The following is a 25,412-nucleotide window of genomic DNA, read 5'->3' as shown; positions in this document are numbered from 1 at the left end:
GTAAAACTTTATACGATAAAGTTAGTTTCTGAAGTGAGATTGTCTGAGTTCAAATCTTATCTGTGCCAATTATTAATTGTGTGAACTTAAATAAATTATTATGCTATTTGTGCCTCAATTACTCATTGAAAAAATTAGTATAGCAAATGTTCTTACATAGAGGTTTTGTGAAATAAGATATTTTTTTAAATGACCAACTTAGTAGTAATAATACATTGATATTAAGAAAGAACATAGACAAAATATGAGTGTAAAACCCTGTTTGAACTATAATAAGAACTGGTAGTGTTAAGTGATACTTTATAATATCTATGTAGCTATATTCCTAATTTTCTAACCATCATCAGGGTATGTATCTATATTCTGTCTCCTAGATTGCAAAAAATTTAAATAGAAGAAAATAAATAGTAGGAAAAATACATTTTTAATTGATTGATAGGGAGGATGAAGAGTAATCAATAAGTTGTAACTTGCTTGGCTTAGTATTGTTCAGTTTCTGTTTTTGTTTCAAGAAAGATCCTTCAAGATGAAGAACACATTTTGGACACACAATGCTATTCTATAATAAGAAAATTCAAGGAATTGTAGATACATGCTAAAAAATGTATCTTTTATGTATCTTTCAAAATTTTTTGTTGCCACGCCTAGAAGTTTTAGATTCCAGGATTTATCTTTTCTTGAGCATTTATTCAGTAATAGCTGTAGGAAATATGCAATGGTTTGTTTTGTTATAAACACTTTTTTTAGAAATTCATGAAAATCAGTTTAATATGAATAACTGAGACAATAAAACCCATATACCATAATTTATATTATGTTAAATCTTAAAAATCTTTCTTCTCTTTTATTGTACTTCCTATATGTGCTTCAAATGAAAAATGAAACTTTATATGTAAATCAGAAATGGCTTTGATTATAAGTAATGGAAAATCCCAACAGATGGCCGAAAAGCAAATTTAAAGGAAATTCATTTGTGTCACATAATAAAATGACTAGAGTGGAGCCATTTTCTCTGAAACATTCTTAATCTTTTTCTCATTGTAACAAGATGTCTGTCATCACTTCAGTCTTTAAAGTCTAGGCATGTCAGGAAAGAAGCTTTGCCAACCACTTTTATCAAGGAAAACATAATGTTCTCAAAGGTTTCCAAGAGACCTTTGCTTACTTCTCACATGATGAGTTCTAATTTACAGGAATCCTGAGATATTGAGAATTGGCATTTTCAAATTGATATGTACATACAAAAAGAAGAAGGAGGATAAATTAATAATTCATCAAACATCGTCTAAACAAGGATATTCTGTACGTTTTCAAAATTCATAGATTTAGCTAGTAGCACATTAAGAAAAAAAAATGTATCTTGGAACTTCAATATAACTATTTTGTTAGTCTGTTAATATAATAATATACCTCAAGTTACCACTACTGGAATCAACAGAAAATGGTTGGTGTATTGAAAAATAACATCTTACAAATTAAAAAAAAAATGCAGACAAAATTTAACATGGTTGCTTAACTTTATTTTCTTGATATTAATATAGATGATTTGTTAAGCATTAAAATTATACTACCCTGAATTGTAGTAGATAAAAGAACCTGAAATAAACTAGTGAAAGTCAGTGATTTTGCCCAATACGCGATGCTTTTATTTTCTTGTAGCATTACTTTTTAGTTTATTATCATTTCAAAACGTCCTTAAGCTTTTTCATAACTGTTTTGTTAGCATAGAATATTGATTGCTCTATATTTCCAAAGAGTGTAGCTTTCTATAACTATACCTAAAATGACAGAAAATATTGATCCAAAATATAGAATATATATGTAAAATCAACAAAAAGAATGCATTCAATTGAGTATTCAAACATTTGATATTACTATATTTTAAAATGTGCTATTCTTCAATAATGCAGATGTGTTCACATGTACATAAATCTCATAAATGACTCTTGATTCATGATCTTTCATAAGTAAATGTTGATGAAAGTGATTACCTCTTTTCTACTCCTGACGTTACCTTACTTTTTGACAGAATCTCCACTGCCTGAGAATCCTGGCTTCTACTTTGTCCTCACTCATGATGTAATAGTTGATATATAAACATTTACCTAATTGGCGAATTTTGAATAAGATACTGACCATGAGTAGTTCAATCTTACCTTGGATGTTGTTTTCATTTTCTTTCCTCCCACTACAGGACCTTATTTCCAAGAAGACATGCACTATGCTTTGTTTCTTCATGCCTTAAGTTAGATACATTTATACCACAGTATAACTATATGCCATTGTCAATTTCATCACAGTTCTTTGATCTTCAATAACTAAATCCTGTGATAATTTTAACTCTTTATAAAGCAAAGCTAGAGGCATTACAATAAATGATTTTAAAATATGTTACAAAACTATAGTAATCAAAATAGCATGATACTGGCATAAAAACCGACATATCAGCCAACGGAACAGGATAGACAACCTAGAAATAAATCCATGCATTTAAGGCCAACTAATTTTCCTCAAACAAAGGCAAGAGCACACAGTAGGAAAAACATAGTCTCTTCAATAAATGGTGTTGGAAAAACTGAATGTCTACATGCAGAGGATTAAAAGTATACCCTTATCTTACTCTATACACAAAAATTAAGTCAAACAGGAATAAAAACTTAAATGTAGAACCTGAAACAGTAAAACTGCTAGATGAAAACATAGGGAAAAAAGCTTTACAACACTAGACCAAGTAATGACTTTTTTCTTTCACTATGTCCCGAAAAGCAAAGGCAACCAAATAAAAAAACAAATAAATAAAGAAGATTGCATCAAACTGAGAAGCTTCCATACATCAAAAAGATCAATTGACATACCTCCTGGGTTCAAGTGATTCTCCTGCCTCAGCCTCCTGAGTAGCTGGGATTACAGGCAGGTGCCACCATGCTCGGCTAATTTTTGTATTTTTAGTAGAGACGGTGTTTCACCATGTTGGTCAGGCTGGTCTCGACTCGAAATCCTGACCTCATGATCTGTCCTCCTCGGCCTCCCAAAGTGCTGGGATTATAGGCATGAGCCACTGAGCCTGGCCAACCTTTTTAATAGTAAGAAAATATATACTTACTAATGATTTATTTGGAGAAAAGGAAAACAGGAGGAAGTGGTTGCAGTGAGGCGAGGTTGTGCCACTGCACTCCAGTCTGGGTGACAGAACAAGACTTCGTCTCAAAAAAATAAACAAAAAAGTAAATAGTTTATCAGTTGTCCATTTTTACAATATTTCCCACTCTATATGTTACTAGTATAAGACATGTTTACAAGGATTTTAGAGAATCTTTTTATTTTAATTGTCAATTTGAGCTGTTATTTATTGGCTTTTTTTTCAAGTGGTTATGGATTTTGTATTTGCCCATGTTTAATGAGCCTTACAACACTGGTATCAGAGAACATGAGTTATTTAATTTTTCTTTTTATTTTTTACATTGACACCTAAAACATGTTTTTCTCATTTATAACATTGAGTTATCAATATATATTCTTTACATTTACTTTATTAATTTTATTACTGATAACTTTACAACTTCCTATTTATACATATTTTATAATATATATACAAAACCTTTTCAGTTTTCCCAAAGTAAATATATATTGAATGTATATTAACTATTATACCATTTTCTATTATTAAATAAATATTTTGGAAACAACGGAATAGTAAACACATTTTCATTCTAAATTATGTATCTCAGTGTTACAAATAAACTAAATCAGGGCATTCTTAGATAGACATAAGGAACAGTACAGTGTTTACTACTATAGCAAACAAGGAGATATTTAAAAACAACAAAAATATTTTAATTATAATATCAAAATATTTAAAAGAAGTATTTGCTTTAAGCAACAGCAGTTGAAGATAAAATTTGTCACATATGTTATCAGGATGTTGTTGGACCATCTAATAATTGCTGCATTAATTTAAGAGTAGTCATTTTAGTTTTTAACCTTATAAATTGTATTCTTAATGCAAAATTTAGGTAAATATGTTTTCATGGAAATTACCTAGAAATTTTATGACAGATTTTTTTCAAAATCGGATAAAATTGTTGTTCATTAAATGTGTAAACTTTACATGTGTAATTGAAATTAGACAAGAGTTCAGTAAAAATCAGTGACAAATTATTAAAACATCAAGAATATTATTTTTAAAATTTCACTTTAAGATGAAATTAAATTACTGCCATAATTTTTAGAAATTAGTTCATTATTTATTGTTTCTATAGCATAGATTTGTTGGACATCAATTTGTAACATGAATACATTAAATGTTTCTTTCCACCTCTACAAATTAAAGAGAAGATAATGTAGATAAATTATGCCAATAAAGTTAAATTAATATGCTACTTGAATTTTAAAGAATATATAAGAAGGTGATTAAAATGTAGAATGAGATATGTTAACATAAAAAATATAAGTGCAATGCATGAATACTACAGAATATTGATATACCAAAGTAAACACTAAGAAATAGAGCTAAATTATTTATAACACTATAAAGTTATATTGGGCTCAAATATACAATGAAAAAATAATACTGTAATCAGTTATTGTGGAATTAAATGTCAGTGAAAATCATTAGATTGTAGCTTAATTTTTCTAGGTCATAATTCAAAACACAACCATTTTGCATATTAAGCCTACAGAAATAACACTGTAGTTATTGGTCTGAAAATTATACTGTTACTAAATAGGTTTGATATTAAATTACCTACATAGGATGACCGCACAAAACTAATCTACCACAAAAACTCAAGTTGCTATGATTCAGAGAAACTGAAAGGAAAAAGGTACTTTTAAAGTCATTTTTGGCTCATTTTACAAACAAAGGAATAAAAAATCCACAAAAATATTTGATTAACATATATTGTAACTTGTTTCTAAAGATAACCAGATTTCTGCTTTTGTCCCTATTCTGGGAAAAAAAAAAAAAAAGGATTTACTCATTATGCTGGTGCTCTTCACTGAGGCCTCTTTTGTAAAAGTTTTACAACTTTTGGTCCTGATTTCCTCCCCCCAAAAAAGAAAGCAATGGGGCTAAACCTCCATTGCATGGAAATCCACACAAGAATGGCTAATCTAGTGAAAGTACCAGCCTGTGTCTCAGTATCTACCCTCTAATAATATTATTTAATTATTACTCCTATGTGAACAAGGCTAGTCCTTAATTTTTCTTCCACAAGAAAGCCTCAATGGAGAACATTAGCATAGGATGCAGCCATTCAGAGAAAGCAGACCATACAGTCTCTATGGATACAGAGAGATTACAAAGGTGTCCAGTTTGTGCTGTTATAACAAAATATCTGAGACCGGATCATTTATAAAAAGCAGAAATTAGTTTTCTTACAGTTCTGGAGGCTGCAAAGATCAAAGTCAAGGCACTGGCATGTTTGGTTGTCTGGTCAGGGCTGCTGTCTGATCCCAAGATGCTTGGTTGGTGCGTTCTTTGTAGGGAAAGGGTACTGTGTCCCCACAAAGCAGAGATAGAAGGACAAGAAAGCTGAGTGCAGAGTGAAGCCTCTTTCATAAGAACCTTCCCATTCACAAGGGTGAAGCGCCCACGACTGAATTAAAAAATAAGGAGCATATTGAAGTTCAATTTAAAAATTATTTAAAAACATAGTGTTAAGTGTGAGTAAACATGCCTATTCCTGTACCAATAATAGAAAACCTAAGGCTTCATGCTTACAGAAATTCATGAGATGAGACCATGATCCTAGATAAGAAAGATGAAGCTTAAAAATAAATGCCACCAAAAGGCCAAACATATGTTTACAACTACCACAGAGAGAGTACAAAGATTTTTTGTTTGGCAGTGTGTGTGTGTGTGTATGTGTGTGTGTATTTTCTTACTGTCTAGTTCCTTGCTTTAAAAGTTTGGGTAGGGACAAGAGGGGAAAAAAAGAAACTCAACTAAACGTTTGTGGCAAAACCCTATGTTTAAGCAAACTTAGCAATTTACACTCACACTGTATCTTTGGTTCAGCAGCTTCACCCTAGAATATAATGTGTATGAACTGATAATATCTCTGGTTCACCTAGTAGAATTGAAACAAAAATAAATGTAGAATATAGAGACAATGTCTCATATCATTTCAAAAATTCATTTTTTTAGGATCCATTGCTAGAGAATTATTGTGTTCCCTTTGAAGATGTCATAACATTTTGCTTTTTCATAGTTCTAGTATTATTACACTGATTTCTTCACACCTGAGGAAACAGTCACTTCTTACTTTTCAATTTACTTTCATTGGGGCAGGACTTTTTTTTTCAGGCTGTGACTAGGACGTATGTTGATGGAGGTCATTTGGCTTCGCTCCTGGGGTGCTTCAGCGGCAAATATTCAGTGTGGTTTTCTTGATTATAAATAGCCTTAGGGCCAAGGCATTCTCAAATACCAGTTGTAGTAGTCGAGTACTGGGCAGGTGAGTGGGCTCACAGCCTCCTGTATATATACAATATATATACAAAACCTTTTCAGTTTTCCCAAAGTAAATATTTTGATATTATAATTAAAATATTTTTGTTGTTTTTAAATATCTCCTTGTTTGCTATAGTAGTAAACACTGTACTGTTCCTTATGTCTATCTAAGAATGCCCTGATTTAGTTTATTTGTAACACTGAGATACATAATTTAGAATGAAAATGTGTTTACTATTCCGTTGTTTCCAAAATATTTATTTAATAATAGAAAATGGTATAATAGTTAATATACATTCAATATATATTTACTTTGGGAAAACTGAAAAGGTTTTGTATATATATTATAAAATATGTATAAATAGGAAGTTGTAAAGTTATCAGTAATAAAATTAATAAAGTAAATGTAAAGAATATATATTGATAACTCAATGTTATAAATGAGAAAAACATGTTTTAGGTGTCAATGTAAAAAATAAAAAGAAAAATTAAATAACTCATGTTCTCTGATACCAGTGTTGTAAGGCTCATTAAACATGGGCAAATACAAAATCCATAACCACTTGAAAAAAAAGCCAATAAATAACAGCTCAAATTGACAATTAAAATAAAAAGATTCTCTAAAATCCTTGTAAACATGTCTTATACTAGTAACATATAGAGTGGGAAATATTGTAAAAATGGACAACTGATAAACTATTTACTTTTTTGTTTATTTTTTTGAGACGAAGTCTTGTTCTGTCACCCAGACTGGAGTGCAGTGGCACAACCTCGCCTCACTGCAACCACTACCTCCTGGGTTCAAGTGATTCTCCTGCCTCAGCCTCCTGAGTAGCTGGGATTACAGGCAGGTGCCACCATGCTCGGCTAATTTTTGTATTTTTAGTAGAGACGGTGTTTCACCATGTTGGTCAGGCTGGTCTCGACTCGAAATCCTGACCTCATGATCTGTCCTCCTCGGCCTCCCAAAGTGCTGGGATTATAGGCATGAGCCACTGAGCCTGGCCAACCTTTTTAATAGTAAGAAAATATATACTTACTAATGATTTATTTGGAGAAAAGGAAAACAGAATATGATAATAGGTTAGAGATACAGCCTAATTTATTAATATATATTGTGGCTGATAGAAATAAAAACAAGAGGAAATAAAAATATCATGGATTTATAGAAGACATTGATGATATATATACTTTCAGAAAATTTAACACAATAATACTAAAACTATTAATATTTATTTTTATTTTTAGCTGGAGATAATATGTACAAATTCTAAGTGTATTTTTACATATCCTGATCAGATGCAAAAAAAAAGTTCAAATTAAACCCTCTTCATACTAGCATGAAAAAAATTCATTTCAGAATTTTAGAACATAAGTTCAGTTTGGGGGGAAAAAAAAAACGAGCAAGCAAGAACTAAGAGAATAAAACAGTAATAAACATCAACAGGTCTTTCCAATCCTGGGCTATCTGAACTATAAAAGTTGAGCCAAAAAAAAAAAAAGGACCCAGCATATTTTAGTACTTGTATTTAGAGATTAGGGGCCTGTATTAACCAAAAATTTATGTATATATTAATTGAGGCTCTGATAAACAAAATACTATTCAGATGATTCTTCTTAAATATCTCAGAAAAATACTGTAAATGCCAGAAATATTGAGAGGTTGAGATTGGCATGATGGAAGCCCATTGTAATAATTTCAGGTGCCAAAAGTGAAACTTATTATTAGGGTTTAAGTAAAAAAAATATGATGATAATGCAGTTTGAAATTTAGAATATATTGTATGCTTCATTGTTTATTAGTTCCAGAGAATTAGGCAGTAAGTAGAGCATACGTAAAACCTTCGTAGACCTGGATATTGGACTAGAAAATCTTCTCTCTGGGAGTGAGACCATTGCACATAAAAATTTATTGGAAGTGTACAGTAATATTTTATAGGAAGAACATTTTTAATAAGTTATTTTACTACTTATTCTCTAAATATTAACAATAAATTGCTGTAAATTGAAAACCAAAAAGCAAATAAAGAACAGTATTATTGCAAAATGTTTGTTATGCCAAGTCTAAGTTTTATTTAAAAAGACAAAGTATCAAAGTTCAATGATCTAGCAAAATTTAAAAAAAGTACTCGGTATTGATGGGACGTATCTCAAAATAATAAGAGCTATTTATGACAAACCCACAGTCAATATCATACTGAATGGGCAAAAACTGGAAAAATTCCGTTTGAAAACTGACACAAGACAGGGATGCCCTCTCTCACCACTCCTATTCAACATAGTGTTGGAAGTTCTGGCTAGGGCAATCAGGCAAGAGAAAGAAATAAAGGGTATTCACTTATGAAAAGAAGTAGTCAAATTGTCCCTGTTTGCAGATGACATGATTGTATATTTAGCAAACCCCATTGTCTCAGCCCCAAATCTCCTTAAGCTGTTAAGAAACTTCAGCAAAGTCTCAGGATACAAAATAAATGTGCAAAAATCACAAGCATTCTTATATACCAGTAACAGACAAATAGAGAGCCAAATCATGAATGAACTTCCATTCACAATTGCTTCAAAGAGAATGAAATACCTAGGAATCCAACTTACAAGGGATGTGAAGGACCTCTTCAAGGAGAACTACAAACCACTGCTCAGTGAAATAAAAGAGGACACAAACAAATGGAAGAACATTCCATGCTCATGGATAGGAAGAATCAACATCGTGAAAATGGCCATACTGCCCAAGGTAATTTACAGATTCAATGCCATCCCCACCAAGTTACCAATGAGTTTCTTCACAGAATTGGAAAAAACTGCTTTAAAGTTCATATGGAACCAAAAAAGAGCCCGCATTGCCAAGACAATCCTAAGTCAAAAGAACAAAGTTAGAGGCATCACGCTACCTGACTTCAAACTATACTACAAGGCTACAGTAACCAAAACAGCATGGTACTGATACCAAAACAGAGATATAGACCAATGGAACAGAACAGAGTCCTCAGAAGTAATATCACACATCTACAGCCATCTGATCTTTGACAAACCTGAGAAAAACAAGAAATGGGGAAAGGATTCCCTATTTAGTAAATGGTGCTGGGAAAATTGGTTAGCCATCAGTAGAAAGCTGAAACTGGATCCTTTCCTTACTCCTTATACGAAAATTAATTCAAGATGGATTAGAGACTTAAATGTTAGACTTAATACCATAAAAACCCTAGAAGAAAACCTAGGTAATACCATTCAGGACATAGGCATGGGCAAGGACTTCATGTCTAAAACACCAAAAGCAAAGACAACAAAAGCCAAAATTGACAAATGGGATCTAATTAAACTAAAGAGCTTCTGCACAGCAAAAGAAACTACCATCAAAATGAACAGGCAACCTACAGAATGGGAGAAAATTTTTGCAATCTACTCATCAGACAAAGAGCTAATATCCAGAACCTACAAAGAACTCAAACAAATTTACAAGAAAAAAACAAACAACCCCATCAAAAAGTGGGCAAAGGAGATGAACAGACATTTCTCAAAAGAAGACATTCATACAGCCAACAGACACATGAAAAAATGCTCATCATCACTCGCCATTAGAGAAATGCAAATCAAAACCACAATGAGATACCATCTCACACCAGTTAGAATGGCAATCATTAAAAAGTCAGAAAACAACAGGTGCTGGAGAGGATGTGGAGAAATAGGAACACTTTTACACTGTTGGTGGGATTGTAAACTAGTTCAACCATTGTGGAAAACATTATGGCGATTCCTCAAGGATCTAGAACTAGAAGTACCATATGACCCAGACATCCCATTACTGAGTATATACCCAAAGGATTATAAATCATGCTGCTATAAAGACACATGCACACGTATGTTTATTGCAGCACTATTCACAATAGCAAAGACTTGGAATCAACCCAAATGTACATCAGTGACAGACTGGATTAAGAAAATGTGGCACATATACACCATGGAATACTATGCAGCCATAAAAAAGGATGAGTTCGTGTCCTTTGTAGGGACATGGATGCAGCTGGAAACCATCATTCTCAGCAAACTATTTCAAGAACAGAAAAGCAAATACCGCATGTTCTCACTCATAGGTGGGAACTGAACAATGAGATCACTTGGACTCAGGAAGGGGAACATCATACACTGGGGCCTATCATGGGGAGGGGGGAGGGGGGAGGGATTGCTTTGGGAGTTATACCTGATGTAAATGACGAGTTGATGGGTGCTGACGAGCTGATGGGTGCAGCACAGCAACATGGCACAAGTATACATATGTAACAAACCTGCACGTTATCCACATGTACCCTAGAACTTAAAGTATAATAATAAAAATAAAAATAAAATAAAATAAAATAAAAAAAGAAAATTGGTCTTTAAAAAAAAGTACTTAATTAAAAAATGTAAAAATTATAGAGTTTAGTTGGTAATACATACATAAAAAGTTTTAAACTGTGTAGAAGTTTTTTTTATAGGACAAGTCTTATAATGTATGATGTCTAATAAAGTCTTATTTTTTGAAGACAAAAATAATAACTTTTTTTTTAAATAGGAAAAGGTATTTTATATAAATATATATTAGATGGTGTCTTGCTCTGTCGCCCAGGCTGGAGTGCAGTGGCGCGATCTGGACTCACTGAAACCTCCACCTCCAAGGTTCAAGCAATTCTGCCTCAGCCCCTTGAGTAGCTGGGATTACAGGCGCACACCACCACACCCGGCTAATTATTGTATTTTTAGTAGAGACAGGATTTCACCCTTGTGGTCAAGCTGGGCTAAAAATCCTGACTTCGTGATCCACCTGCTTCTATCTCCCAAAGTGCTGGGATTACAGGCATGAGCCACTGTGCCCGGCATATTTCTTTTTTTTAAATAACTAAATTTTATGGTAACTATTGTAAAGTCTAAATCGAAAAACATATATAAACCTATTTGGATTCAAACAAAGCAGGAACATAAAAATACCAAGTAAGTTTTGATTCTTGTGAAAAATAAATGAAATAAATGAAAGTGTCATGAGAGACCCAACCTCTGACACTATATTGACAATGAATGCATAGCTAAGGACCAAGTTCCATTAGGGTTCAAAAAGTAAGTTAATTGCTTTTTAAAAAATATTCTTACATGTAGAAATTTAAGTCTAGATGTGGAAGAAAGGGGAGGTTGTAGAGGAAAAGTAAACATTTAGTTTTTCAGACGCTGCCTAGAATGTACAGGAGCCTGTTTTTTGAGAGTCTGAAACACTTACTTGTGTTGAACTGATCTATTTTATTAAGGTTAAAAGTGCTAGAAATCTACTGGAAACAAAATGAGAAAGAAAAATTAAGAAAAAGACATTAATAAGAATATTTAAAACAATATAGCCATGTATTTGTGAGGGCATTAAAAGTACTTGTGTTACTTCCAAACTAGAGATTGATTAATCCAAAGAAAGCCTCAGAGATTTTTGTTCTACTCATGTTAGACTAGCTATTTTAAACTTATCTTTATGCTTCACACAAACATGATACTTAAATTGAGTATGTAGTAAAAGGAAAATTCTGGCTGGACGCGGTGACTTATGCCTGTAATCCTAGCACTTCGGGAGACGGAGGCGGGCGGATCACAAGGTCAGATGTTCGAGACTATCTGGCCAACATGGTGAAACACCGCCTCTACTAAAATACAAAAAATTAGCTAGGCGTGGTGTTGCATCCCTATAGTCCCCGCTACTCAGGAGGCTGAGGCAGGGGAATTGCTTGAACCCGGGAGGCAGAGATTGCAGTGAGCTAAGATCGTGCCACTGCACTCCAGCCTGGTGACAGAGACTCCATCTCAAAAAAAAAAAAAAAAAAAAAAAGAAAAAGAAAACATCTTTTTGTTAGTTTTGGGGAGTAAGAAATGCCAGGTTGTGTCCTTGAAATAATCGAGGCAATCTGGGTCAAATATTTGTCTCAGCTTCTCTAAGGAATATTTCCTGACTTAAATGTAGGGAGATAGGAGCAAATATAAATAATCTTCCCACGCAAAGAAGGCAAACATCAAATTTCAGACAGTTGAGGTGGCTTCAGATTGGGATTCAGGTACCAGATGCAGGAAGCCAAGGAGAACGAAATCCAGAAAACTAAGAGAATTTTCCTTTTATTTTGAGAATTTTTTTTTTTTTTTTTTTTGGTCTTTTGAACTACATGTGCACATAGTGACACCTGAAGAGACTGGTAGAGAGCAGCTGCTGGTCGGAATGCACCTGAGAAGATTTGAGCGATTGCACAGAGAGTAGAATATAGCAGAGGTTTGGTCTTAGCCAGAGCAGAGTTTCCTCAAGCACCCCAGACACTCATTTGAGGGTGCATTACAGTTATACCCTAGAAGTAAAGGCTATTTTCTATTGGGGGTTAAAAAAGCAAATAAACCACAAACCAATCACATAAAAAACCCTTTCATATTTCCTTAAAAAAATAACTATACCAAGGCATTGGTAGAATTAATGAGAATTGCCAGAAATTTAACTATCTGCCAGGAAAAAATAAGACAAAATTAGTTATAGAAAGGCCTCTAAAATATATCTTCAGCAATGTAGATTAATAAGTTATAACATATACAGAAAATCAGAATAAAGTGATTGATAATGAAAATATAAAATAATAAACATAAAGAAACCCAGAGGTGATCCAGACATTACAGTTAGCCAATAATGTTTAAAAGAAAGGAAAGATGTACAAAATAAATGATAAGATGGAATATATAAAAAAGTACAATATATATTTTAAAAACAAAAGTTAATACATTATTGCTGGATATAAAAACAAACTCGGTAAAGAAAATAAAAATAGCAAATTGAAATAGTAAAAGAAATGTTAAAAGAAAGTGGTGGATTGCAAAAATATACAAAATAAATAAAAAAGAATCAGAAATACAAAAATAAAAATTGAAAAATATGAAACAGTAAAAAAGAAAGAAAAGAAGTAAATCAAATCTCCTTGTAATTGGATTCCCAGAGGAGAAGCAAAGATAATGAGACAGAGCATTATTTTGAGAAATAATAGTCAAGAGAGTTCTATATTTGATTTTTATAAATCAACAGATTCAAGAAGTTCAGCATATTTCAAAAACAAATAAAATCACTGTATTAGTTTGTTATCACAGTGTTACAAAGATCTTCCCAAGACTGGGTAATTTATAAAGGAAAGAGGATTAATTGATTCACAATTCCACAGGGCTGGGGGTCCTCTGGAAACTTACAATAATGGGGGAAGGGGAAGCAGGCATATCTGAAAAGGTGCAGGCAAGAAAGAGAACCTGTGAGAGCACAGGGAAAACTACCATTTCTAAAACCATCAGACCTCATGAGAATTCACTCACTATTAGAAGAACAGCATAAGGGAAACTGCCTCCGTAATCCAATCACTTCCCTCCCTCTACACGTGGGGATTACAATTCCAGATGAGATTTAGGTGGGGACACAGAGCCAAACCATATCAATCACAATTACAAACAAAATGACTGTTATAATACTAACAAACATCAAAGACAATGAGAAAATCTCTAAAAGCAACTAGAGAAAACAGTAAGAATCACTAACTTTTAACAGAAACTATGAAAGACACAAAAAAATAGAAAGATGCCTTCACAATTATAACTGGGAGAATTATTTTGAATTATCTTCAAAAATTAAAGTAAGAATATTTTCTAACAAAGCTGAGGAAATTATTAAACAGTTTTCTTCCTTTACAAGAAATAGTAAACATGTTTTCAAGTTAAAAAATAATGATTTAATATAAGAATGGAGAGGTAAAAAGAAATACGCCACTCTGGAATGGATAAAATAATTGAGTAAATATCAAAATACATTAGCTGTTTACATTTTAAACAACAGCAAGGCTGGGTGTGATGGCTCACACCTTTAATCCCAGCACTTTGGGAGGCCAAGGCAGGTGGATCACTTAACGTCAGGTGTTCAAGAGCAGCACGGCCAACATGATGAAACCCCGTCTCTACTAAAAATACAAAAATTAACTGGGTGAGGTGGTTCATGCCTGTAATCCCAGCTACTCAGGAGACCAAGGCAGGAAAATAGTTTGAACCCAGGAGACAGAGGTTGCAGTGGGCCCAGATGGTGCCACTGCTCTTCAGCCTGAGTGACAGAGCTAGAGCCAAGACTCCATCTCAAAAAAACAAATAAACAAAACAATAGAAATATCTTGTAGAGTTTATAATACATTTAAAAGTAAAATGACAAAAAAAGCAACACTGAGAAATAAATGGAAATTGTTGTATTTTTTAATATAATAAGAGAATACATTTAAGATAAATTAGATATACATATATTTGGTAATTTACAAGGTATTTGCTAAATATGGTGATACTAACAATTATGATAAATATTAGTAAAGGAGAAAGTTGAATAACCAAAACTTGATTAATGCAGAAGGAGAAAAAAATGATAGGAAAGGAGAAAACAACAAAACAACACCTAAAAACAACAGCATCAACCACAGAGGAAGAAAACAGAACATAGAGAAAACAAGTGATAAAATAGCAGACCTAAACCAAAATATGTAAATAACTGAATTAAATGTAAATGGATTCAGTACTACTTCAACCAAAACACAGATTATGAGATTGAATTAAAAGTAAATGCAACTACTTACTGCTTGAAGAATACCTGTTAAATAATGCAATGCTGTAGGTTGGAAGCAAACATATACAAACCAACTGACATGTCTTTATTACAAAAAAGATCAAATGGTCCTTCAGAAAAGTAAATGTGACAAACATTAAAGAGAACTATTTCATAATTATAAAACGGTCATTTCAACAAGAAGATATAATCAAATTTTGTATGCACTTAATAATATCTTTATTTTAAGTAAAGAAGTGACAGAAATTTGTGGCTTTAAGTGCCTATGTTAGAAGTAAGTGAAGCTTGAATATCAATAATGTCAGCTTAAAAGTCAGAAATAAGATGAGAAGTTCAAGTTTAAAGAAAAACAGCAGGAAAAAAATTTAAATGAGAAAGCATTGAGATAGAAAACAAATATTCTGTAGAGAATATCAGTAAAGTAAAATTTTGCAGCTGTAGAATGATATTACAAAACCTCCCAAGACGGATCTAGAAACAAAAGAGAGAAAACAAATTATCAATATCTTGAACAAAATAGGAGATATCCATATAGGTTTTACAGTTAATGAAAGAACATTGATGGATATTATGAATAATTTTTGCCAATACATTTGAAATTTCAGATGAAATTTACAAATTAGTTGAAAGTTAAAATTTACCAAAATAGGTACAAGAAAAAATAATCTAAAAATTATCTTATATGTAACATAAATTAACATTTTTATTAAACACTTTCCTCAAAGAAAATTCCAGCACTGTGTAAGTGTAACGACACAACTCTATTTCACAAGTCAGAAAAATGCCTTTATTTCATGTTAGTCTTAATTAAATTTAGTGAGCATAGAATTTTTAATTGGCTATTATGTTACATCAACAAATGGAAGATATTTAAATCTTCCTCAGTTTCCATTGTTGCTGTTGAAAAATCAGCTTTCAGTGACGTGTTCCTACAATGTTAATGTTTTTTTTTTCTCTCTATTAATGTTAAGAATATTCTTTTGTGCTTGCTTTGACAGCACACACAGTAACATTTGCAATGTACAGGGAAGATTAACTGACCTGCTGCACAAAGATGACACACACATTTATGAAGATGGTTCTTTTTATTTTCCTTAAATTTTAGGTAATTTCCCAATGATGTATATTTTCTATTTTTTTTCTAAGTCTTTGTCAATTTTCATAGTTTCCAGGTTTCTGCCAAAATTTTCCAGTTTGACTTCTATCTCACTCTAAATAAAAGCATGATTGTTTTATAGTATGTGTCTGATAAACGCAAAAATTTTCCTGTTGAATTCTTCTATTGTTTATCCTGTCTTTTGTTTCCTATTTATGTTGACTTGTAGACTAAAGGTCCTCATTATTTTGGCTGGATGCTAGACATTATGGTTTAAATTTATTTTTAGAAAAGCAATGTTTGATGTATAGAGTTTTTAAAATCTCTCCTAAGAGAATTATTTTATTCTGTCATTTACTTTGTGTCACTAACAATAGATCATCATTTTAATCTAAACACATGGCTTGAGATTTTGAAAGGACGTATCTTTTACTTCTGGCTCACCCTACATTTTAAAGTGTAGACATATGTGGTTTCAGTTGGCCTCTCATTGTACCTCTTACAAAGCATGAAATGCTACTAGAGGCAAAGTGGTCGCATGCCAAGCTGATGTCTCTGTATTTTTGTCTTTCCTTCAATCATGGTCTGATACTCTCAGTATTCAAATGCAATGTCTCCAAAACTGAGCCCTTCTTTTCTTCATAACTCTTTGTCCTCTTGTGCTTCACTATTTGGGGAGTGGTGCTACTCTTTACCTGTCTTATAGAAGCCTATGACTAGAAATCTTTGTTTACTGCCCAAATTGTCACCGCTCTAAAAAAGAAAAAAAAAAAAAAAAAAAGGAAAAAAACTGTGTGAAATCTGTCTTTGATAATACAAATACTCATGTTTGCTTTAACTTTGCATAATTATTCTCATTGATTTTCTTATCTTTCAGCTGCTCTAAATGCAAATATAATTGTATTCTATCCCAGTTCAAAATCTTGAATAGGTTTTTATTGCATACAAGATGAATACACTATGTTGATCAATAAAAAATAGTTTAGCTTTATATCTTATGAGAAGATTCCTGAATCTTACTGCCAGTTTAAATCCAGACTCTACCTTTTATTCTGTTTTCTTCTACTATATGCTTATCTTCTCTCTCCTTCAGCTTTCTAACATATACAATGGTACTTACAGTAACTAACATATATTTATGCTCTACTTTCTGCATGTTACTACATGCTACAAAATTGAACACAGATATTACTTCCTGTATATTTATTTATTCCTAAAGTAAAATTTTTTCTGCATGTTCTTCCACACTGCTATGCCTTAAAAAAGGTCACAATTATTTTTTTTAATTTTAAAAATTATATTTATAGCAAAGTCAACTTGTATATTTATGTATGGATTCTAAGGCAAAGTTGAATAAAAGTTTAAGATAAAAACTCACACAGTATTCTAGCTTGACATAGTCCTCTTTGGGGTATTCAGTGATTGCACCGAATGTATGATTTAGCTCTGCTCTGACACTCAGAAGCACAGCTAGACATTCAATTTTCTGTCTGAGCTCTTACAGCATGATTGTCTCTCTCTCTTTTAGAATACACTAGGCATAATACCAAGCTGTTGAATTTTACATGTTTTTCTATCCTGACCACTTTATACTAGAAAGTCCTAATAAATGTCTATTGAAAAAGTGCATGAATGAGTGAATGAATGAAGCTCCAGAAGAGACAAAGCCAAAATGAAAATACAAGACATCTTTGCATTCAGGAGCTAGAATTATGTCTCGCATATTTGAAGAGACTTCAAAAAATTCTCATCCCGTCTTGCTTCCATTTTCACCTTTTGGAGTTAAAAAACTGAAGTCTGGACTCATTACATTAATTTCTTTAAAAATTACTAACTGAGATTCTATTACTATACACACAAGGCACTATGTTAAGTGATTTTCAAATTAAATGTTAAGAAATATTTTCTGCCCTTGAGGGGGGATTGAGAAGCTGCAAATGAGAAGATATTTTCTAACCTAATAAGACCTGACCTCTTTCTATTTCTTTTACATTGTAAGTACAAACTGGCCATCATCTTCAGGCTCATCTCTTTCTTGCAATTATCAGACACAGCTAGGAGCAATTAGCTGACATTTTAAATATTTTACATGGGCATTCCCATAGTCAAACTCAAATGTTCATTTCATATAACTTCCATGTTTCAACTTTTCTGGTTGTAGTTGTGCCAGTTGCTTTGCTACTTCATGCCAGAGGTTACCATTTTATCATCCTCCAATAACATTTCCCTTGCCATTTTACAGCCTTCACTACTGACAGACTTTGTTGCATTTTTCAACTTCTGTCCACTAAAAGTTATGAAGTGAATGCCAAATATTTTAGATTTTTTGTTATGGCAGCATCCCACACTAGAACAATTTCTGATGCAGTGGTTGCTGCATAGCAAAACTTCTGAAACTCAGTGCCCAAAGAAAGAAAAACAGTACCTGTTTTGTTCATACAAATACACAGATAAACTGGAAAGTATTCTGTCTGGCACTATGTGAAGAATCCAGCAGTCTCGACTGGGATTATTCTAGATCAGCCAGCTTACCAACACAAAATTTAAGAGAGTCCAGACAAAATCAACAGGACCATTTACATGACCCACAGTTAATTGCCAGCTTCTAAGAGAACTGAGTAGAAATTTTCAAGAGCTGTGCATGTGATCTTTTGACTTATATGTAATTGTTAGAAATTGTTTTAAGTTACTGATATTTAGGAGATTTTGTTTTACAGCAATGGCTAATTCATTATTGAAATTGAAACATTTTGAAAAAAAATTTATTCTTTAATAAAAGTTCCTAAAATTAGAGGTTAACGCATAATAAAACAATAGCATCAGAAACAATAATAAAAACAAAATAGGCCTGTAATAAATATTTAATTGGGAGGCTTGGCGTGGTGGCTCACGCCTGTAATCCCAGCACTTAGGGAAGCCAAGGCAGGCAGGTCACGAGGTCAAGAGATCAAGACCATCCTGGCCAACATGGTGAAACCCCATCTCTACTAAAAAAAATACAAAAATTAGCTGGGAGTGGTGGTGTGTGCCTGTAGTCCCAGCTAGTCTGGAGGCTGAGACAGGAGAATCGCTTGAACCCGGGATGCAGAGGTTGCAGTGAGCCGAGATCGCACCACTGCACTTCAGCCAGGCAACAGAGAGAGATTCTATTTCAAAAAAAACAAAAACAAAAACAAAAACAAAAAAAAATTAATTGGTGAATGTATTGGCCAACATAGCAGTCTTGAGAGGGGTTTACAGAAGAAAATAAAAGTATAGTTTAATAATCATACCTTATACATTAAGATTTGCCCAAATGCTTACATGTTAAAAGGCATTTTGATAAAACACAAACCCAAATTAAGATAAAAAGTTTTGATAAAGTAGCAATAGATATATAATTTTTAACATAATGATATATTTAACATGCTGAAATATTTCTACCAAGGGTTTTTCTAGGCATTTTAAATATTTAAGTGAATGTAAACACTTTACAAAGAAATAAAGTTTAGAAACTATTTTTTAATCATTTATAAACCATAACTATATTATTTTAAAAATAAATCTATACATAAAAGAAGAAACAATTTTAAAATAGCACATCTCCAAGCCAAATAACTGACATAAGAGGTTTGCATATTTTGGATCCTGATTTGTCTCCAACATGTAGTATTTGGCCTACTACACAGTAAGTGCTTAATCCTTTTTTAGTTGAATAAAGAAATCAATTACAAATAATGAAAAACAAAAGCCATGAAATACTGCATAATTTTTTGTCTCTTTTCTGGGAGACGGCTAAAAATTGATGTTTAATTATACCTAATATTTTCAGGAATGTGGAGAAAAAAAAATCTTTTCTTTTTTTTTGTTTGAGACAGAGTCTTTCTCTGTCACCCAGGCTGGAGTGCAGTGGCATGATCTCAGCTCACTGCAACCTCCACCTCCTGGGTTCATGCCATTCTCCCGCCTCAGCCTCCAGAGTAGCTGAGACTACAGGCGCTTGCCACCACACCAGGCTAATTTTGTTTTTGTATTTTTAGTAGAGACGAAGTTTCACTGTGTTAGCCAGGATGATCTTGATCTCCTGACCTTGTGATCTGCCCGCTTCAGCCTCCCAAAGTGCTGTGATTACAGACGTAAGCCTCCGCGCCTGGCCTCAATAAATATTTTTTATGTATGGCAGACATTTAGTAAAACTCTAAATTTCTCAAGGCAGAGTGTACTTTTATGGAATGCATTAGTCACTGGTTACTTTCTAGGTGAAAGAAAAATTAAGCTTAGTTCAATTTAATAACATTTTTTGATGTTTTTATAATTATAATTTGAAAGCTACAAATTCTATTTCATTATAATTTTCTGTATATATTAACACAATATTTACATCATTAGAATTCAATTGAATTTAAACACGTTTATTAACACATATAGTATAGGCTTTTCAATAAAACTTCTAGTGCAATGTTTCCTAGAAAGGATTACAACTGTCTTTAGATTATTATTTATACATATGCTGAGTAGAAATAGCTGGCTGAAACACGATGAGTGTTATGCATCTAATTTTGAACATGTCAACTTAAATTTCCTCATAATTTATCCTTTTATGTTATCCTAAAGCACGTTTTATTCATGGATTCACATAGCACTGTATTGGTTCACAATAATTAATAGAATATTTATAACAATCTGGAAAACTTAAAAAATATAATGTGCTTGCAAATTCTGTTTCTGCATGAAAAATGTTAATAATGTTATCAGGAAAATAAATCACGGAAGCAAAAACACTGCATTTGTTATTTGATAAAAACTCAACTTATTATCACACTTACAAATACAACCTCAGGACTATCTCTTAACTGGTTGATGAGAGTCACTCCCAAACAATATCTCTATACTTATAATGTTTTCACCAACTAGGCAAACTGGGCTTACACAATGTGGTTCACCTTGAGAATAAACAGTGTACAGCTGGCCACAGTTATCTATTACAGCAAAATTATCCCTTTCGCTAGCATTTATTAAGAGCCTAGTTACATAAGTCATTTTGTTCTTGGTATTATAAAACTACTTAAAAACAACAGAAGATGTCAGAAGTTTCCACCATCCTCTGTATAGCCATCAAAGGTAATTAATATTTTAGCTAGACTGAACTAAGTCATAAAGCAATAGGTAAAAGCATTTTTGGGTTTTGTTCCTTATGAAATAATATATGTGTACCAGAGGAGAAGACATAGAAAGTGCACAAAAATACAAAGAATAAATTCACTAGAATACTGTCACCCAGCAACAGTCATAGTTAATGTATCTCCAGGATTGTTTTCTGTTTTAGTATTTGAGATAACAGTATATATTACATCATAAACATATCCCATGTAATTAATATTATAATGAATTTCAATGTAAGAAAGATTTCTAAAAGTGAATGTTTATTGCAAAATTCATAAAGCTGTATAGCATGGAGGTTAAATTCACACTAAGGAGTCAGTTGGAGGGTGTCATTCCTTACTCTATCTCCGCCAGCTAAGTATGTGAGCTTGGACAAACAGCTCAACTTTTCCTCTTTCCTCACCCCACACACCCCTGACTCCAGGCAACCCCACACCCACCAGATGACCCTGTCCCCTGGCCACAGGAGGCAGGAGCAGGCTGGAAAGAGCAGGCACTGCCCCCAGGAGCAAGTCCCAGGACAGCCCTGGGAGGCCAGGCGTGGTGAGGCAGGGGATGGGCAGCCTCCCCAGAAGGGGAAGGGGTGCTCTCTACCTCCACCTCCTCTTCCCATCTTTCTGGCCCTTGGAAGTAGAGGTGCCAGTGAGGAGGGTCACGTCTCTCCACGGGAGCGATCTGATATTTGGTCCAAGCCCTAAGTGAGGCTGGGAGGTGCTGGCCTGGCTCCAGAGCCTTCCAGCCTGAGCCCCTGCTGGACACATACAGGGAATCAGGGAGGGAGGGAGCACTTGGGAAAAGCCATGAGGAGGGGTAGGCTGGAGACACAGTAGCCTTAGCAAGAGCTGCAGGCCATGTGCAAGCCCAGACTGCAGGCCCAAGTGGGACGGGACACCGCCAGGCCTCGGGCAAGGCCATGGTCCTGTGGAGCCATAGGGAAGTGGCAGCCCATGGAGCTGTCTGGCGGTGGAGCTGGGAGGCTCAGGACACAGTTGATGCCACCAGCCTTTGGGATCTCCCTTTTACCTGCTTTGTGACCTTGGACAAGGATCCTCTCTTGGAGCCTCCGTTTCCTCATTTATAAAATGTGGACAGACACCCACCTGCCACGCAGGGCTGTCATACAAGCAACTGCCCAGAGTGGGGTCTTAATAAGCAGGGATTGTGATGGCGTGGCTCCTACAGTGGGCAGGGGCTCCTGACACGGCCCTGGGGCCACGGTCCCGGGGGTCACCGCCCTGGGGCCCAGCCAAAGCCGAGTTTATGGGCTCCATGCCAGCGTGGGCTGGGGAGTAGAGGCTCCATTGCCCTTTCTTCAAAGAACAGTAACACTCGCCTTTCTCAGGAGTCAGGGATGGGTCTATAACCAATGTGACCAGGGAAGCCGAGGTTAAACGGCATCCAGACAGGCAGCCGGGGGACCAGTCAATGCGGTCAGAGCCGGAGCACGTCTCCTGCCCCCTCCATCGGGCTGTCCAGAGCATGTGCACCATGGAAACGGTCCAACACAACAATCACACCCGCCCCACCCCAGAGCTGGCTGTTAAACATTTTCAAGTGCCCAAGTGGGGTAACAGAGGTTTCTTCCTAAGATAGGGAAACCTGCTCATTGATGGGAAAGGCTCGGAGGCGGGGAAGGAGTTTCAGACTCGTGGGTGTTTGTTAGCAAGGCCAGGTGCCTGCTTTGAGTTGTGCCTCCCTGCGGACATCTGAAGGCCACCAGCTGCCCATGCTGCCTGCCTGCGGGGGGCAGCTCAGAGCTCTCAGCCCTGCAGGTGCACCCATGGCTCAGAAGTGCCACTCCTAAAGCTCCTGACACAGAAAAAAATTTTTTTTTTCATTTTTTCATCCAGTCCTTAGCTGCCAGGAACAAGGAGGAGCCCTCTGACTCCCAGAGCAGAGCCCGAGACTCCCTCCTGTGGCCCTGGCCTTGGGTTTAATCGCTGTACAGGGAGAAAGGCTTCCCTGAGTGGCCCGGCCTGCCCTCCTCAGAGCAGCTATGGCAAAAGTGCCCAGCGTCACCAGCTGTGCCAGGCTGGACGTGACACCCTCTTCCTGCCTAAGAGCACCTGCACCTGGGGCTGACTGGCTCCCAAGGGCTTGCTCGGGAGGCCAAGCCAGGGTGTGGGATGGGGAGCATGCAGAGACCAAGCTGTCTAGAAGGCTACTCCAGCCGCCCCTGCCTCAGGAATTCGAGCCTGACTGGCCACCAGCCTTGGTGCTGCTCCAGCCACTGTGCCTGCCCGGGTCTGGGGAAGTCACCCTCCTTCAGAGAAGCAGGCAGGCGTGAGCCCCGCACCCACCCAACAGCGAGCGACCCTCATCCCCACCTCTGCTCCTAGGTCTCGCTGGACTTTGTGAAAAGCAGGGACTGTGCCCTGGAAAGAATGAGGGTGACCCGTGCTGCCCAGGCTCACCTGAAGTCTCCCTTCCACCCCGACAACAAGAGGGTGAAGGGAATCTACTGAGGGCCCGGAACCCATGCCCCATGCCATGCTGTCCATCCATTCCCACAGGTTCCAAATGACCCTGGATCCCAGGACCCTGGACCCAGCCAGAACATGGGCACTTTATCATTGTGGGAGGTTGGTGCGCCCTGCTTACACCACCGGCATTTGGCATTTGGCACTGGTGTGGAGGTGTCACCCGGAGAGGGTGTCTGCCCTCCCTTCCTGGCCTTGTTATTGTTTCTCTCTTTCTTTCTCTCTCTCTCTCTCTCTCTCTCCCTCTCCCTTCTCTCTCCCCCCCTCCTCCCCCTCCCTCCCTCCACCCCCCGCCGCTGTCTGTCTGTCTAGGCCTGTCACTACCTGGCACTTGCTCCAATTGTCTCATGTGAGTGCTTTTGTCAGCAGTTTGGAGTGCAGTCCCATCACCCCACACTGGGGCCCCCCTTGAGGCATGCCTGACTCTGTGCCCCACCCACGCCCATGGCAGCACACCTGGAAGCAGATGGCCAAGGACTTGTTGCAGTGCATGGAGATGGACGTGAAGTCATACAGGGTCTTCAGCATGTCGCAGTTGAAGGAGTTCCAGGGAACAGAGTCAAACTGCTGAGACACGGACACCTGAGGGCAGGTGCAGACGTCCTCACAGTTGAACCTGGTGAGGACAAGGAACAGCCGAACTGAGGAGCGACCGATGGGGAGGGGGCCCAGTGGGCACTGGCAAATCCTCCCTGCAGCTCAGGTCCCTAGGGCGACCCTCCTCCCACCTCCTCCCCAGCCCCGCTGCCTCTGTCAGGCCACCCCAGATGCTGCCTTCACCAGCAACGGCTTCACTTCTCCTACTCACTTTGGCAGGTGGGTAGCGGCTGCTCGGGGCTGGGTTGAGAAGTTTCTCAAGCCAAATCCAGACTCAGCAGAAAATGAGTGAGGGGTGACTGATGCCACCACAAGTCTCTGCTCCTAGATCTTACCCTGGACTCCTCCAATCTGCCCAGTCATCTAACAGGCCCAGAGGTTGTGTGTCCGGGCTCCCTGCAGGCAGGGAGCTTGTACAGGGAGCCCTCACCACTGATGAGGTGGAAGTACTTCTGCAGGAAGCCGGCGTCCACGGCGATCTTGTAGAGCTCCAGCTGCGTTTGGGGGTAGTAGTGCACAGAGTTGACACACATCTCCAGCATCCCAAAGCCGCCCTGCAAGTTGGAGAAGACCCGTCAGTCCCGGGTCGTGCCACGCAGACGTTGCCGTCCAGTAGCTTTCGCCACATCCACGTGTTCACTGTGCCCATTGGTCTGTTCCCTGCACCATGCCAGGCATGCTCTGAGGAACAAAGTCCCTGACCTCACAGAATTGCCACCGTTGGCAGGAGAGACAGGCAGCGAGTGAGTTAACCAGGTAATTCCTATCAGGTACTGATGATGCTGTGAAGAAAAACGAAACAGGACAAGCGGGTGGGGTGTTACCGTGCCCATTTTATAGCTACAGAAACTAGTCTCAGAGCAGGCAAGGGGACTCCCAGTGGTGGCCACAGCATCAGTGGCACAGCCTGAGTGGAACCACCCTCCCGGCCGTTGTCTGGAAGTTGTTCCCTTGACCTCCAGCAAGAGCCTGGAGCCAAGGACTGCAAGGAGGCCCTTTCCACTGCAGCCCCACACCATCCACCAGCCA

At 36.5% G+C, this 25,412-nt stretch overlaps 1 protein-coding gene and 1 non-coding gene across 3 annotated transcripts in view; one reads left to right on the top strand and one right to left on the bottom strand.

Annotated features, from left to right (window-relative positions):
• Window positions 1–15,257: 15,257 nt before the first annotated feature.
• Window positions 15,258–25,412, bottom strand: part of LOC139358617 (dopamine beta-hydroxylase-like) — a 45,182-nt gene continuing 35,027 nt past the window's right edge. Inside the window, exons 4-6 of one of the 2 annotated variants that reach the window (XM_071079844.1) lie at window positions 24,814–24,937; window positions 24,243–24,402; window positions 15,258–15,539 (exon numbers count right to left, since the gene is read on the bottom strand). In XM_071079844.1, the coding sequence (XP_070935945.1) occupies window positions 15,408–15,539; window positions 24,243–24,402; window positions 24,814–24,937 (416 nt within the window). In that variant the 3' untranslated portion in view covers window positions 15,258–15,407. Of the gene's footprint in view, window positions 15,540–16,924; window positions 19,311–24,242; window positions 24,403–24,813; window positions 24,938–25,412 lie in introns of those variants that run through there. The other variant, XM_071079845.1, reaches the window with a different exon arrangement.
• Window positions 16,051–16,157, top strand: LOC139359004 (U6 spliceosomal RNA). Its single transcript, XR_011614508.1, has one exon. It is a non-coding gene; the product is annotated as a U6 spliceosomal RNA (small nuclear RNA).

Source organism: Macaca nemestrina, chromosome 15 (assembly GCF_043159975.1).
Source record: "Macaca nemestrina isolate mMacNem1 chromosome 15, mMacNem.hap1, whole genome shotgun sequence".
Lineage (NCBI taxonomy): Eukaryota > Metazoa > Chordata > Mammalia > Primates > Cercopithecidae > Macaca > Macaca nemestrina.
Note: the sequence above shows the minus strand (reverse complement) of the source record. Positions and strands in the feature narration are given on the sequence as shown.